We start from the raw sequence: 17621 nt of genomic DNA, 5'->3' as shown, positions 1-17621 counted from the left end.
CTAAAATGAAACAGTTTTGCTGTCTGCCCCATGTTTCTTCACTTATTAGGACAAAAGTTTGTAGGAAAGGTAAAAGAAAAGTTTCACTCATACCAAGTTTCAACTGATTAAACAAGAAGGAAATTAGGGGGGGAGGCGGGTGAGCACCACAGAGAAGACGAGCGTCTAAAGAGGTGCAACAACAAAGTCAGACAGAGTATAAAGGTGGAGAAAATAGATGACAAGGGAAAGAGTGATTCCAGCGCCCTTTATTCAAGCCTCTGATTTCACACTCGCACAAAGAGCTTTGGGGACGTTTCATCCTTTTCACATTTCTTCTGCATTTATTCAGTGTTATTCTGCAGTGCAGTGTCTCCTATATGGGAGAGGGAGTGCTGCCCGGAGAGGAGTCAGCTCCATTCACAGCTTTATAAATCACCTCAGCATGTGCAGACCGTGGCCAATCAGCCAATTACACCCCTCTGACACACCGGGTCTGATAAAGAAGGCCCAGGACAATGGGATCACAGGCCAGATAAACGACCCTTTAATGAAGTCGCCCACAAAACAGGCCAAAACCGCGCGCCCCACTTACGTATTCCATCATGCCGTTGCCCTTGCATTTCCTCTTGCTCAGCCGCCACGGCAGGCACAGCTGGGGAGAGGGAGTCACAGAGAAAGAGAGGCAGAGTGAGAGAAAAATGACTCTGTGCTCTGACACTGCTAAGCCCCCCACCCAAGGCCCCTTTCAGACTTTTGGCCGAACAAAAGCATCTGTTGCCATACTGTGCCGTTCAACCCCCCCTTAACACACACATACTCCAGTCGGGTAAGGAGCCTCGCAGGAGCTAAAAAAGGCAGCACTGAGCCGTATGCAGCTGAGGCTGCTCACCTTGTGGCACAGTCTATTGTGGACCCCATTCCAGGAGCTTCTCCATCCATCTTTGTGTCTCAGGGACAAATAGAGAAAGAGAGGGAGAAACTTTTTATGACAGAGTGAGAGAGAGCCACAAGACTGCAGCTGCAGGATGAATAGGAGAGGGAATGAAGGGATGAGGTGGGAGTGAGAGAGAGAGAGGAGAGAAGGGGGCAGCTGCAGGGTGGTCCCACCCCTCTGTCCCTCCACCTCCAACAACTTCGAGAGAGTTGTTTGGCTTCTCCTAGGATTCAGAACACAAACAACTTCGTGGTACGTGCTATAAGTTCAGACTGCTCCTATAACTCCAGTGAAAGAACTGAGAGGGGAGGAGAAAGTAGAGAATGTGGACTGAAAGGGGCCAATGTGTATACATTTACCTTGATGCTTCGGTTTCCCTGTCTTTCCCCCCTTCATTTATACAATCTTTTTTGCAAACTGTCTGACCACATCATAAACTATCTACAGCATCAGTTTGTTCCAGCTCCGCATGAGGCTGTATGATGTTTACACTGAGTGAAACGTGCAAATATTAGAATTCACATGGCTTCATTATCCCAACTAATGGAAATAATCTCGTGTGCCTTTTTTTTTTTTGGGTAAAATTCAGACTCATGTGTTTTCTTTCACTAAAGCAAAAGCAATAAAAAAAAGTTTTAAATCTCTCAGTTTGAATACAATTTATAATAGCTAAAAGTCTACGCTACTTAAAAGGACAAAACATTTATACCTGTTTATTCACACAGAATGTTTAATAGAACCAACAATGACCTCCGATTGAGTAAAACACAACTACATATATCAGCCTTGTTACTTGTATCACTTGTTAAATACAGTAAATATAAATAAATACAGTCCATTAACCCTTTCTACCCTGGAGGTTCCAGCATCAGGACCAGGCTGGATTTCTTATTGCATCATTCCAAAAGTTAATACAAAAGGTGGATTTTAATAGGATTTTTACTGGCATAGAAACAGTGTTTGTGCATGCTTAATAGTAAGCAGGTTTGCTGTGTACAGTAAAGGAAATGAAAGCCTTTATTTGACCAAAATCGATGTTCTGTTCCTGTCATAAGACATGAGTAAATTAAATCCTGGTTAACAACAAGACAAGACATTATATTACATTATATTATTATAATGTAATATAATTTCTAATGCTGTAATAATTATATTACAACATTAGAAAAGGGGTCAAATATTTGACTTTCGGGCTGGCTAAAAATATATCATGCTAAGAGAAAACCACCAAGGAAATGGGTGAAGTATTGTTAAGCACCGAGAAAATTTCAGAAATGTTTTATTTCACTTTATAGTTTTAAGTCATCTGAAGTAAAAATGAAAATAGTTGCTTTACTTTAATAAATCTCATTCTGACCGAGTGATGGGGCCAAAGAAGCTTGTTTCCATTTTCTTTTAGCAACAGATGCCATGTTGTTCATTTTCCCTTTGCTCTCAGAGTGTATTAAATAAATTTGAGGACATGTTTTTATCCAGGGGTAATAATTTTATAATTTTTAAAAACAAAACAAAAAAAAAATAGAAAAGTGAAAGAAGGTTAAACTTTGACTCAGATATAAAAATATATATAAAATAAACAAAAACAAAAGACTATGAAAGGCTAATGATACCTACAGAGAGAAAGTGAAACCAGAAGTCAGACAGAAAAAAAGGGGAAAGGAAAAAGTGTTTCCATAGCGATTTTATTCAAGCCTTTCACACAGAGCTTTGGGGGAGTTGCATGCTTTTCACATTTTACTGTATGAAATCAGTGCTTTAAAAATGAACCAGATTAAAAAAAATTGGATCACTAAAAAGGTAGTTATATTCATTAATCACTGAAGTCTCTGGATCCTGGAGTATACCTTTAAAGAACTAATGAGGCCTACAGTTTAGTAGTCAGGTTTTGATTTAACTTTGATTATGATTTTGGAGGCTATCATCATTATTTAAACTGCATTCCTGGTATAAATGGGATGGATAAAGTAAAATACCTGCTAGTTTATTAACTGATTTAACTTACTGACTGCTAAAAATAGCCTTTTCACCTTATAATTTTAAACATAAGCATGCCTAAAAATATTGTTCTGTAGTGAAAAACTTCCCTTTCCAATTCTGGATGATTTAAACTTTTGAGAACTAAATTTTCTTTTTGTCTTCTAAGACTTTAAACTGATTTAAATCCACTGGGTTCTGTGAAAAAGACATCATAAAAAGCTGGAAATAGGGCTGGTTTTGCCAGATTTTAAAGAGAAAAAAAATCAAAAACTCAAGCAATTTATTTTTTGCTCATCAGGTCAAAATGATGCTGTAATTGTTTCCCTCAAAAACTACACAAACCCAATAAAAAAGACAAAAAATGAAGAATAAGTAGATGATTTTCACAGCTGCAGGTGCAGAAAGGGTGTCACCAAGTTCAAAACGCCTCCCCAGAGGACCGCCGCAGCGTCCAGCTGTAATTCTCTCTGTCATCTGACATCCTCGGGCCAAAGTGCCAGTTTCCTAACACTAACTCACTTCTTTGTCTTTCGTGTATGTAACCTTCGTCCTAAAGAAAACTCACACAAAAATACTCCTTGATTGAAAAATACCACTTTTTGATAAAGTGATTTTTTGTGAAATCCTCTTCTTTGTCATCAAGAGTCTCAAAGCCTTTTTTTAAGTGAAGATCCACTGAGGTTTGTGTGTTTTCCTGATTTATATGCAGATCAGGTCTCATCCAGAGATGCTCCTACAGTATCATCACTGTAGAGATATCTTTTCTTCATCCACACAAACATCTCTCACTCACACTTAAAACAAATTTACTCTCATGGGTATTGTCATGTGTCAGAATAAGACTTTTAAGAGTGTGTTTAGCATTCAGGTTTGGGCATTCATCACCCCTGTCTAAGCCAAGAAATCTTTGTTTGGTCGCTCCTCTTCAAACCTTTGAGTGTTAGGAGGGGCGGGGGGATCGATTTGATTCTAATCGGACCATGAAAAGAACATGATCTAACTACTTTCAGACCGGAGTATATTTAGGCCCACTTTTCTTTACACTCTCCCTCTCTCCATTCCCCCCTACTTTAGTGCGGGCACAATGAAGCTGGCCAATCTAAAAAGCTTTGAATGTCTCGTCAATTACTTTGTGAATACAGGGAAGAGAGATTTTGAGAGGAGAAGAGGGAGTGAGGAAAGTAGGGAAATGAGGGAGAAATGGAGAAAAAAAGGCCAGGGAGCACACATAAAAATTCCAAGAGTTGTTTAAGCGTGGGTGGGTTCATTTGCATGACAGCGCCATGTGAATAAGACTGACCTCTTGGACCGCCCCAGTGCTCGGCCGAGCTGCAGCCTGACGTGCAGGCTTTGACCCAGCTCATTGACTCTGAATGGATACTCTGTCAAAAGGAGGGACCTTGCAGCACTCAGCCGGACAGGCATCTGCAGACCTCCTGTTTGACACCCAGCTACCTCTATTTCAGTCCCTACTACTAACACAGTAGGTTGTGCACATGCACACACATTTACCAAGGCATTAGGCAGATATCCAAAACTCTCTTATCGCCGACCCTCAGACCTCCAAGAGGAATCACACGGACAGAAGATGTGAATACAGAGACGTAAACATCCACAGAAACCATGAAACAAGTCCTTTCTTTAGACACATTTATGCGCACACACAGACACGACAGGTGCAGCAAAGCTCTTGCACGTGCAGGCCCATCAACACGCTTCGCTTGATGGCTCTATGATTTACTGCAACAGGCAGGTGAGAGGACATAGAGTGGACCAGGGGGGCGGTTGAGCGATGTAGTCTGCATACAAATCTTAGTTAACTGCCCCGTACTCCCCCTCGACCCCATACAAAGTTGTGACTCTGTGCAAACACAAAAAGCTCAGACAGCTTATAAACACACTCTCCATTTATCTGGCTGGCACAGAGCTGGGATGATGCAGACAGGCACCCTTACCCCTGACCTCAGCTGTCTATAAACGCTCAAAAGCAAGCCCACCATACTTGGAAATGCAAACAAAGCGATGTCAACACTTGTTTCGTTTCTATGAATTCATTTGTTTCCAGAGAAATTGAGGGGAAAAGAGTGAATAATGACGGAGGTGATGGACAAGTTACACTGATCCAAGTTTCAAGTGTTGTACAAAATCTCTAGTTTTTTTTCCCCTTTTTTGGGAATGAATGTGGTGAGAAAATGAGAAAAAGGAATTCAAGTGTATTTGTCATGATAGAGTATAATACTAAGTGGAATTGTGATGGCATAGCTGTGTGTGTATGTGTGTATGTTTAAATTTATTTGGGCAAAGTAGTATCTCATTAATAAATTACTATCATTCAGACATCAGATGCTGGACTATATACAATTTATGTGTTTTTAAAAACCTACCTTACCTTAAATTTGTCTCAGTTTTTTTCTTTGTACTTACATCTATGTGGACAAGTTAGATGGCTTTGTGAAAAGAAAAAGAAAAATTGTACCTGACACTGATGAATTTTAAACCTCTTCTAATACTTTGAAATTCATGTTTGATATGGATATTCTCCTCTAAATGAATAAATGGTATTTATTTTTTGTTTTAGAATATATTTTTAGAGTTTATCATTTTCAACAACTTCAACTCATCATTCACTTGAAAGATTTTTCATTTATTTTGCAGTTTCATGTGTTATTGTGTATGTATACATCACAAACAACCATTAATACAGTTTTGAAGTAACTTTTACTAAATTATTACTTTAGAAATAATCACCAAACCAATTTAGTTACAAGCGAAAATATATATCGCTTTATTGAGCATTAATTATGACCTTTATTAATAACTTTATTTGAGGTCACAGACCAGATATAAATTCATAAAAAGTTGTTATATGTTGGTCAGCACCAACTTTTCAGTCAGTGCATTGGCCTAACTGAAGCACCTTTTCACAAATAAAAAGACTTAATCCTTTCAGATGTATGCTGTATTTGTTAGTGGATGATAATACATTTAAAAAAAATGTAGCAGTCTGCTGAACCAATGCAAATATATTTCAATAAATGAAAACGCCAGAAGCTTTCACTAAGTAGCACATAAAATGTTTACATTTGCACAGATCATAGTTACACATTTGGGATTATCCCTACGGTAATTTAATTGTGCAATTATTATGATATTATGAACTGATTCAAGGTGTTAATAATAATTGCAACAAGCTCCGGGGCTTTGTTCCTGCAGAGGGTGGCCCTGTGCTGCTGCTGCTGCTGCTGCTGCTATGCCTGATGACTCACAGAGGCTGGAGGCTGGTTGATGCTTCCCAGCAAACACTAGCCAGTTCATGTGATGTTCCAAATTACCTACCACATAATTAGCTGCATGTTACATAATAAGCTCTGCTGGGCTTAAAACACTAGATTAGTTTCTCTGCTAATAGACCTTGTGATGCCCTCACTGTGCTTGATGCCATATTATGACTGGTGGGAAAAGAATGGATCCAGGCAACAGATTGTGATTACAAATTCTGACTTTTTATTTATTTATTTACTTATTTATTTATTTACAAAAATCACTATGGGATGCACTCACACACAAAAAAGAACAGGTGGCTTTTCCAGATCTTTAGAGCAGGCTGTTTAACATTTGGTTGTTATAAGCATAATTTGTGCATTACATAGCAGTGATAGTCTGTCGAATACTTTGAACCTAATTAACATGAATTCATATATATAAATATGTGTGTGTGTGGATAGATAGATAGATAGATAGATAGATAGATAGATAGATAGATAGATAGATAGATAGATAGATAGATAGATAGATAGATAGATAGATGAATTCATGTTAATTTTTCTTCAACAAAATATCAATTGTACAGTTGCAGCTGCCACATAAAATAAGCACTGAGGCACATTTGGTCTGTTGTAAGTAAGATATTCAAGTATGTTCAAGCTGGCCTTTTCGTCTGAGAGAAAAAGTATCAACAGTAAATCAACAGTAACCATCATCATGTCATTTCTGCAGCCTTTTACTGAATCTAAATTTTCTTTAAGTGAGAAAATAAGGATTTGGATGCTGTTTGCACAGAGGAGTGAATTTAAATGAACACTGAAATGCAAACAGCGAGGAAGACTAAACTGGAAACTGAGATTGATGTGTTCTTCATTGTTCAGATGAGAGGAATAAGGTTCAGAATGCAGTCTTACAGTGGATTTCTCTAACTCCCTTTAACTTCTACATATCGTTCAATATATGTGTAACAGATGGGAAAAAAAAGTGGACATTATCTGAATTAAGAAATAAGTTTGTGTTTTTGTGGACGACCGTATCTGACCTCAAACACGGGGAAAAGCTGCAAGTGACAAGCTGCCTGAGAGACACTAACGGGCAATAATGAGGATCAAGATAATGACAGACTCTACTCAACATGACACTTTTTCAAATAAATATTTGGCAGCATCGCATGATACAGCCTATGATTTGCATTGTAATTTCTACACATTTGTTGTCTCATTATTCTAAATTTTCAGTGCTAAGTAGGAGGACTGAATTGATTGGATTTTGAGAAACATTAATAAAAACAAAAACAAAACAAAGCACAATCATTTTAGAAAACATTAATCATTCCATTAATCTTATCTAAGCAAACAGCACTAATCAAGTGCAGCAGGAAAACAAAAAAAAAGCAAAAATATGAGCCCAGTGCAGTCACTTATAATGTTAAAAGATGCAGACAGTCTGATTTGAAATACTAAAACTAAATCTAGACAAATATCAGTCTTTTACAGTTTTGCTAATACACTATTAAAAACTGAAATATGTTAGTTTGTATAATTTATGTAAACCACTCTTTATATTTAGGTCTACCTAGGCTTGCTTTTATAAAAGATAAGCCAAAATAAACCCTGTTAAAACTAAAGCAAATATGGATTTGGCAAACTGAGCTCATGTCACTAAAGAAGCAAAAGTGGTTTGTTTGCATGTGTATGTCTAAATGACCTATTTTCAAAAGCCATGACCAAAGGGCACACCCACAGGTACACAATAGTGACAAATATACTTTGCCAACTCTGAGGTTTTTCATATCATTGCATAATAAAAAAAACCCGACCCAGTTCTTGCCAGGTCTTAAGTTAAATAAATACAAAACAACACATGACACATTACATTATGTCCTTAATGTCAACTAACTGTACCCCATGATTCAGTATCTCGTAGAACTACCTTTAGCAGCAATAACTTGAGGCTTTCTTATGACTTTATCAGTTTCTCGCATGATTGTTGAGGCATTTTCACCTTCACTCTTCTTTAAATATTGCGTCATTTCCTTGAGGTTTGTTGCATTTGCTTATGTACAGCTCTCTTACAGTCCTATAAGAGCATTTCAGCTGAGTTGAGGTCTGGACTGGGCCACACAACACATTGATTCTTTTCTTTTTCAGCCATTCTTTTGTAGCTATGCTGCTGTGTTTGGGATCTTTGTTGGGTTGTATGAGCACGTTACAGCCAAGCTTTGGTTATGGGACTGATGGGCTCATAATTGACTCTAGAATACTTTGGTATACAGAGGAGTTCATCGTTGATACAATGATTGCAAGATGCTCAGGTCCTGTGGCTGCAAAAGCAGCCCAAATCATCACTCCTCTACCGCTGTGCTTGATATTTGGTATGAGGTATTTGTGCGGATATGCTTTGTTTGTTTTTCTCCAAACATGGCGCTGTGCATCATAGCCAAATATCTCCACTTTGTTGCAGGAGTCTTGAGGTTTGTTCACATGCATTTTCCACACTCCTGGGAAGACTATCAGTTGTTTTCAGTGTTTTCCACTTGTGAATAATCCTTCTGACTGCACAGTGATGGACATCAAATTGTTTGGAAATAGTCTTCCAATTGCTCCCAGATGGATGTACAGCAACAATTAATTCTTTGAGATCATTGCTGATCTCTTCCCTGTTTAGCATTATATTAACAGACCAGCAAGCTTCAAGTGCATTTGGTTATCAGCACCTGTTTGCTACTTGCTTACTCTTAATTCCTTTCGAAGTTAGGGTGCTACTAGTTTTGCACACTATCTTTCTCTATTTTGGCTTAATTTTTTTTAAATAAGTAATGAAACAGCGTAATATGTCATGCACTATTGTTCATTTGAGGTTGCATTTACCTAATTTTAAGACTTTCTAAGCACCAGATGTTTTTTATCATTATACCCTAATATGTAAAACCTGATAAAAAAAAAACTGATAGAGGCTATAGTGGCTTTTTACTTTGACTGTAAGTTGCAATAATAATAATAATAAGTGCAAATCCGACTGCATGAGAGCAACTGACAGGTATAAGGTGTGGAAAACATGGATGATACAGTTTGGTTTGTTTGCTTCCTTACAGTCTGATAAACAGAGAGATTGTGGCCCACGTCTATTCATGGCCCAGGCTGGTGACAAAAGATGCGGCCTGGACACACATTCCAGTCTGCTTCTGCTCCAGTACACAAGCTCAATCCCAGGGATTTCCCCTTTCAGAAGCCAGAAAAGGAGGCTACAATATCACCTCCTTTAAATCGGGAGACAGGATGGAGGTACTGCTGTCATTCACTCTCCAGCTCATTTCCTGATTTAGGTTTCACTGGAAGTCGGGAGCTCGCAATAGAAAAAAGGGGCCAATTAGGCCATGACTGTTTTTACATTTTAAATTTTGACTTTTTCTGAAAATGTGCTGATCTACTAAGAAATCAGAAAAGCTATTCCAATGGCATTATTCTGAACGTGAATAATTCTGCTAAAAGGCCAATCATTAACAGAGATAAATAGAATCTTGATCTTCTTGGAAACCTGTGCGTCTCCTCAGTAGTGAGCCGTTACAGTTAATAATTCCTAAGCCCTGCAGTGTAGATTTAAGTGACCAACAATGGAATAGCGTCTTATTACAATAAGGACTGAAATTCACGACTATTTGACAACTCAAGCAAGAAAAGATTGAAATAAGGGCTGTTCTGTGCTGCACTCACTCTAATGGCATTTGCTTAGTCTTTTGGAAACAACAGAGCAAGCAGAGGGACAAATCAGGGCTCTAACAATAAGCTCTAATAAAGACATTTCTCTGGGAACTTAAGCGTGATCGGCGTCACTATCAGTTGCTGTTTATCTCATTTTCGAGACTCCTTAATTGTGTGCGCTACGAAGCACAGACTCATACACATACTACACCGAGTGTGGACATCCAGACACACTCGTTGATGTAGGGGCACACTTCAAACTGGAGTGTCTGGTCTGAACAGCTCTGTAAGGCTGAGAAGTGTCTCCCTAATTAGAGGGAGCCTGGTGCAGGACATCTATATAGGCCATCAACAGGGCCCTCGCTGGCTTTGTTCAGCAGCCTCTTCTTACACGGAAGCTGTCACTTTACTTTTCTATAAGCCTGAGCTCCTTAACAGTGTTGTGTGTACCCAATCACTGGAACAGTTTGTAGATATTTTCAAGGATATAGCTGCGACACAACAGTCCTGTGATTGTATATTGAAAGAAGAATATCTGATCCATTTTTTAGGACAAAACTTTAAATGCCGTTTATTGATCTTGATCAGGGAACTAAAAGAGTTCAAAAACTCCTGATGAGAGACATTAAATGGCCCTGCTTTGTTTTGTTTATCCGGCTAAGTTGTCACACCATTTTAAGATGTAATTATTTCTATCTCAATTTTGCATAGAAACCTAATTATTCACTGAGATATAAATTAGATTCCACATTCATGAAGACCATGACCCCCCAAACTCCTGCAGGATACTATTCAGGGGCAAGCCTCTTTCTCTCCCCTGCTCTGAGATGGAGAGTAGCCACTGCAGCTGCTATTCACATCAACCAGATAATTGTTAATGAAAAGTCATTGGATGGCATTATGTTGTCCACGGGATCATTGTTCATTTCCCCCCATCGCCACTGAGATCTATATGGAGAACCAGAGTGTTTCCTTTGAGTTTTGGTATTCAGGATCTGTTGCCTGGAAACTAATAAAGGGGCAAATCATCGACTGTATTGGCCAAGATGGGCCGCAGACTGGCCCTGCACAACAATGCAAGGTTTGTAAAAAGGCGTTGAAACAAGTTAATGACGCTTGTTGAACAAAACATTAATGGACTTCTTCACGGTATAATATGGCATGAGGTGCGAGGTGAATGGGGGGGGGGGGACTTTAGCTGCGCACTTTAATAAGTTTGTGTGTTTTTACTACTGGGAGGAGCTGGATATGCACACATACACACCCACCTATTTGATGAACTTGATACTAGAAATTTTGTGCGGGACTGAAAAGAAAAAACAAACTTGCACCTATCTCAGAAGGGATTTAACTTAAAAAAAAAATCCCCCTCTTTTAATTTTAATTTTCAAGTCATTGAATGGGCCGTTGATTAATTGCCCATCAGCATGATTTGAAAAGGGGTTGAATAGTGGAGGGTACTGCTGCACTAAAGGCGCAAAACGTTAGGGAGAAGAGGCAAAGTGGGAGGTGGGGCCTCGGGAGTTGGACACATTTCTCATTTTTAATCTAACATTTAAACACCCAATAATATTGCACCGGCCCCATTTACTGCACCGACTTCTTAACCGAAGCGGACAAAAAAAAAAATGCACTGCAGCCCTGTCACCCCGAGCAGAATAAAGGGAATCAAAGGATTTTTCCCTTAAATGGACTAATTTTCTCCTTGAATTATGAAAGTAATGGCTAGGTAACAGCCTGTGCTCAGTACCCGACGGCTTAATGCTTCCTAAATCCTTCCACGTGGCTCCACTAGTCCTGGCAATTAGGACTCATTATAGCCTCATAAAGGATCTCATTTGTAGGATTACTTAATAGACAATGGAATTTTATCGTGCAAAATTATGGAAAAATAATATTAGACCTCGCATGGTGAGGCGAGGGCGCGCGCCACGCATCATTCCGCTTGGTTTACTTTCTCTCTCCCGTCCTCTCTCTGGTTCAGGACTGTTATCTGTACCATAACAACTGCGCGTCTTCCTTGTCAAACGCTGAATTCGCTTTATTAGAGCAATTACTGTCTGTGTGACTGACATGTCTGTTTTTATCTTTATTATGGTTGGATTTTAAAGATTTTGTAATTCTCTCAAAGAGTGCATCGAAAGTCACAGCTGACTAAGTGCTTCGGTTGCCTTGTTTGTTGTAAACATGTGTGTTTGCTCTGCGATGATGAGTTTCATACAGCAGGTTTTTCAAGAAAAAAATGGTGACAAATAACTTTTTAAAAGTTGGAATCCACATGAGGCTATTTCTATTTTTTTTTCTTTTTGGCCTTATTTGTTTTGCTACAGACAGCGGACAACTTAATATCTGCGGTGTTGTACCTGTACCGTCTGCACCTTAACCCCGCTGACGGCTCACATATGAAGGTTCGAGGCGTTACTTGGCAGATGAAAGCAGAAGCTAAACCTACCGGTGACCCGCCTGGGGATCAAACTCGCTAATTATTGTCACAAGATGAGGGATTAACGCATTTCTGAAATAGCTGCCTGTTTACCCCCGCACAGACTGGCCATTATAAACACTTTCTAATTGAATCCTAATCGCCGTCAAATAACCCCAGTCCAGACTCGCCATGAGTTCATAATTCTTTAATTGCTAGAAGTGAAACCTGGACCAACCGGATTCAATGCACGATTAGTCTGCAAAGCAATTATTGCTCATGGTCGCGTGGACAATTCCTTAAATCTCATTTGCGAACTATCAATCCTTAGCCTTGGACATATATCGTTCATTCCTATGTCAGACTTATCAGTAATTTAAAAAAATGTGAATAAACCAATAACTGACTGCAGGTCAAATTTGGAAAAAAAAAAGAAAAAGAAAAGAAGAGTGAATCGCGTATGTAAAGCACGTTTTGTCAGAAATTTGAAGTGTTATGGATACTAAACAATCTATTTATATAGTTGCAGGTGTTTCCAAACAGCTGTTCAGTAGTGACAAGTTTGAATTTTCAAATCTCACCAGCACGTTTTAAATGTTCGCAATATCTATCTATCTATCTATCTATCTATCTATCTATCTATCTATCTATCTATCTATCTATCTATCTATCTATCTATCTATCTATCTATCTATCTATCTATCTATCTATCTATCTATCTATCTATCTATCTACCTACCTACCTACCTACCTACCTACCTACCTACCTACCTATATTAGGTTTTGTTTCAAATGTATTACAAAGTAATACTTCAGTCAGTGTGAATGTGCTGAAAAATGTCTTTGTAGAACTTTCTACACAGTTCTCAAAATAATAAATAAATAAAAAAAAATCCCTGATTATGTTATGTTACCAGTCAAGACTTTTGTAAATTCTGCATAAAAAAGCAAATCTTGAAGCTGTGATTGGAGGCCTATATGAGACATCACGTGGTCTAGGTCACTGACAGTATAAACCCCAAGAGCCGGGTGCGCACGTGGGTGACGCTGCAGGGCCAACCCTCCTCGGGCTCTCTTTTGTTGGACCATCAAACATAAGCACCTTTGGAAATCCCGAGGGGCTCAGATGAGAAGCAGCAATCATCCTGCTCACCGAGTGATCACTTATCAGCGACGCAGCCATGTCGAGGTCATTTTATGTTGATTCTTTAATAATCAAGGATACGGTGCGACCTGGACCAACTGAGCATCCAGGACAAGACTTCCTTATTCCAATCAGCATGCACTCTCCGAGCGTAATGACTGTCACCGCTCCCGTGTGCCCCTCCAGGAAAAATGGGACTTTCTGTGTTTGTCCACTGTGCGTCACATCCCACATCCACTCTTCCCGCAGCGGCATTCCCATGCTGAAGAGTCAGTTTCCAGGAGCAGAGCCACAGTATTGTCAGAGAATAGCACATCAGCAGTCTCCTGCACTCGCTCACCCTGGACATACACCTGTCTGCACGCCCACCTTCAGCGTCACAGATCCCAGGAGATACCATTGTCTCTCTATTGGTAAGCACGTGTTTTCTACTGTCTCGGCTCATGACTAGAGCTACTGTCCGGCACATATTTGTGTACTTATTAGAACTCGTGTTGTACTTTGTAGCAGTAAGATCAATGGTATGCACTTTGTTTTTACGCACGACGATTTACGCGCGATATTTCACCTGTCTTGGATTGAGCGCGCATTCACAGACGAAGTACAGAACTAAAACATGACTCAAAAAATGTTTGTTTCCTCTAACAGGTGCCTCCGAGAGTAACCACATACAGAATGGCAAGAGGATGCGCACGGCTTTTACAAGTACGCAACTCCTGGAACTTGAAAGGGAGTTTTCCACGAACATGTATCTTTCTAGACTCAGGAGAATCGAAATCGCTACATATTTAAACCTGTCAGAGAAACAGGTGAAAATCTGGTTTCAGAACCGCAGAGTGAAGCACAAGAAGGAGGGTAAAGCCACCCAAAGGAGCGCGCACAGTGGTTGCAAGTGCACAACCGGCCACACAGACTATTCAAGGTCAGAAGACGAGGAGTCTCTATCTCCGGCCTCAGCCTCTGAAGAGAAAGAGGTGTCACCCATCTGAGAGCAACTCGGCTCAACAAGTTCCACTGCTGGCGCATCCTCTGCCCTGCTGCATTTATGGATCACGGCATCACCCAGCCCCTGAGCCAAATATCTGCTGCATGAAGCCTGAGAAGAAGTTCTGAAAATATTAATTGTTCTTCGCTCCATGTTCTTTATAATGTTCAAAACAAATGTTTAATGTTTAAAAACCAGTGTGGATAGGTGTTTGTGAAATATTTGGGAACACGGCCAACTATGTGACTGATGTTATGTGGATCCCCCCGAGGTTCTCACCTACACTACCTTGTTAATTATCCCCAGTAAATGATTTCAGTTTTTGCCGGAAATACGTTTACAGTCAGTGACGTGTAGCACAGAAAACCCCAAGAAATAGTAAAGGTCTGACGTGTAAACCCGAAACCTGTATGTAACAATTTGTAAACTTTGTATATCTGTATTTATTGAAATAAACATGACGAGCTGACCTAATAATTTGTCATTATTGACTTACTATGATTGATTATGCACATGCTCACCCGAATCTCTAATATTTCTAACACTGATAATTAATACAAAGTGGAAAAACTGATTTTTGCGTCTTTGAGAGTCGAGTTGATTTAAAAACTGCTCGCAGGGATGATTTTTTTCACTTTTCCATTAAAAATATGTAAATATTCAGTATTATAAGTGAAATATTACAAGGTTTCAAACGTACATTCATTGTAATTTTATGAAGAAAAAAGCCCCCCTTATATAATTTAATTTAAACACAATTAAATGTTTTTTTCAAAAAATTACAATTCCACCTTAAAAAAGATAAAGTTGTTTTATTGTATTACAAAGACTTTGTACTTTCCTAGCCTCTGGCTCATTAAACCGTGAGTTCAGTTATCTTTTAGCATTTCACCGAATTAAGGTGTTTCTGTCACGACAGCTATCATTATTAAGCTGTCATTCCTAACCAGTGGTCTTATTCTGTTACACCTCAATGTCCACTGTGCTATTTTATTTAAGAACATTATGAAGCAGAGCTCAATTTACAAGATCTAGCTATCTAATTCAAAATGGATGAAGTGAGCTTTATGAAAGTGTAATTTCTCCTTAGATGTGACCACAAAAGGGTACCCGATAACGCCCCCGGGGAGCAGCCAATAGTCCATTAATGTTCGCTTTTGAAAAGATTTTGGTTGTCCAAAGCGAGTTTAATTGCGTTTTCGGTCCCACGTTGGTTGATTATGCTGCTATTGCTTGAGACCACAGAACAAGTATATATAGAAGTGGGCAAAGGCTTTGACAGGTTAGATTGTCCTGCCTTGGGACTCGCATTTAGCCCAGGACCCCCGACGGCTGTGTGCTGAGAGAGCTTTGAGAGACAGCTACAGGGTTCCTCCGAGCGACAGAGAACGATTTAGTCACTGTTTCATTAGGCACTATTTGAACCTTTCAACTTATGGTGAATTAAAGGGGGCACGCTCAAATGGAAAGGCTCTGAGGAGGGATTACGTAGGAGGGGCCACTGGAAATTAGCTGACGCCTAATTTAACTCGTTTCTGTCAGAGTTTGGGATACATTCCTAATTGAGAGGGGAAGCAGGTGAAGTTTTGGTCCCACGCAGGCCCATTCAGAGTAGGAATAAATGGTCCCCATTCACATCCCGCTGGTGATCATATATTATTGGGGGAAAGCCATCTAATGAATATATATTGAAGTTCCTATTAATCGAATTAGAGTTCCCTTGCAGGTGTGAAAGACCAGTGCAGCATTTAAAGCTATTAACAATAGAATAAACCACAGTTTCGACAAAGACTCTCCCCCTTTTCAGCCCCACAGGACGTGACCTCAAACTGTAAGGTCTATATAATGATGGGCTGAAGCTCCTTTTTCCAGGTCGAACGGCTATCTCTTCTATAACTGTCACAATGACGAACTTTTCCGATCACACGGAGGTTACACAGATATTTGAAATAATGCCGGGCTGAGACTGTGGAGCATAAATTCTGCAGTAAAGGGACTATAGCAACCAATGCACAGAAAAACGAGAGCACTCCAAAGTCGTCCTGCATCGGCCACCATTGAAAATACAGCAATTACGCATGACAAAAGACAATTAATAAGAGCGCTTTTGAGCCTGGTGCAGCTGCTGTCTCATGCGGAGAGATGGGCTGGAAGAAGCTGAAGTACCCGAGGGGGGTGTTGTCTTTTTTTTTTCCTCCAAGAGAGGTCCACTTTATTTATTTATCAGCAGTGTAGCATTCAACTTCCGCACATATATCTATTCCATTCATTTAAATCACATATCAACGGGTTTCCCCTGGGACACACGCTCTGATCTCACGTTAAACACCTGAACGTTTTTACACTTAAACACATGGATCTGAAATTATGATACTGGGTTACTTTTTCGGACCAAGCTACAGTCGAAATGTGTATTATTTAGGCTATAGTAATTAACTAATATATTTATATGGTGGCCAATTTCCTTCTCTCTCTCTCTCTCTCTCTCTCTCTCTCTCTCTCTCTCTCTGTGTGTGTGTGTGTGTGTGTGTGTGTGTGTGTGTGTGTGTGTGTGTGCAAGACAAGGATGTGATAATTAATTATTACGTTGACCTTTCAAAAAGTCAAGTGGTTGCATCCATCTTTGTATAAACGGGGTCAGGTACATTCACACATGGAGCGCTATGGAGACCTCATATATTTGTATTAATATCAGCTTAAATGAACTTAACTACATATATTGTTGACTTTTGTATGCTGCATTGTTGATCCAAAATGAATCCCATTTTTTCCTTGTTTACACTGTTTGGAGGTTTTTGGAATTGTTTTTAATATACATCGTAATATAATGCGGGATTCTGGTGAATGTTTAGCATGTTGTGTATCATGCAGTCACTGTTTTCGTTTTCTATGATCTATAAAAATCAACTTAATGCCTAGCCTTTTAGAGAGGTTAGAGCTAAAAAAAAAAAAAAAAAAAAAAAAAAGAGGGTGTTGAATAGGTTACGGACAACGCTCAGTTCAGCACGCTGGACAGCTCCCGCAAGGACCGCCCTCCAAAGGCCATCGTCCATCCAGTAGTTTAAGTACTCCATTTAAGTACTTATCATGTCTATGAGACGAAATGTTATGTTGGATATCGATGTTTGCTAAACTCAGTTGTGCATTGAGTTTGCTCTGGCAAGAAGCTGTTTTTTGCTTAAAAGGGATGTTTAAACACATATCAAATGGAG

At 39.4% G+C, this 17621-nt stretch overlaps 1 protein-coding gene across 1 annotated transcript; it reads left to right on the top strand.

Moving 5' to 3' along the window:
- Positions 1–13375: 13375 nt before the first annotated feature.
- Positions 13376–14869, top strand: gsx2 (GS homeobox 2). Its single transcript, XM_085264784.1, has 2 exons — positions 13376–13837; positions 14073–14869. Exons 1-2 carry the CDS (start codon positions 13462–13464, stop codon positions 14411–14413), a joined length of 717 nt encoding a protein of 238 aa, XP_085120910.1. The 5' UTR covers positions 13376–13461; the 3' UTR covers positions 14414–14869.
- The last annotated feature ends 2752 nt before the right edge of the window (positions 14870–17621 follow it).

The sequence above is a fragment of the Mchenga conophoros genome, linkage group LG23 (assembly GCF_057382185.1).
Source record: "Mchenga conophoros isolate Kocher_MC1m ecotype Shallow Benthic linkage group LG23, M_conophoros_male_GT1.1, whole genome shotgun sequence".
NCBI lineage: Eukaryota > Metazoa > Chordata > Actinopteri > Cichliformes > Cichlidae > Mchenga > Mchenga conophoros.
The sequence above is the reverse complement of the archived record's forward strand: the minus strand, read 5'-3'. Positions and strand labels throughout refer to the sequence as shown.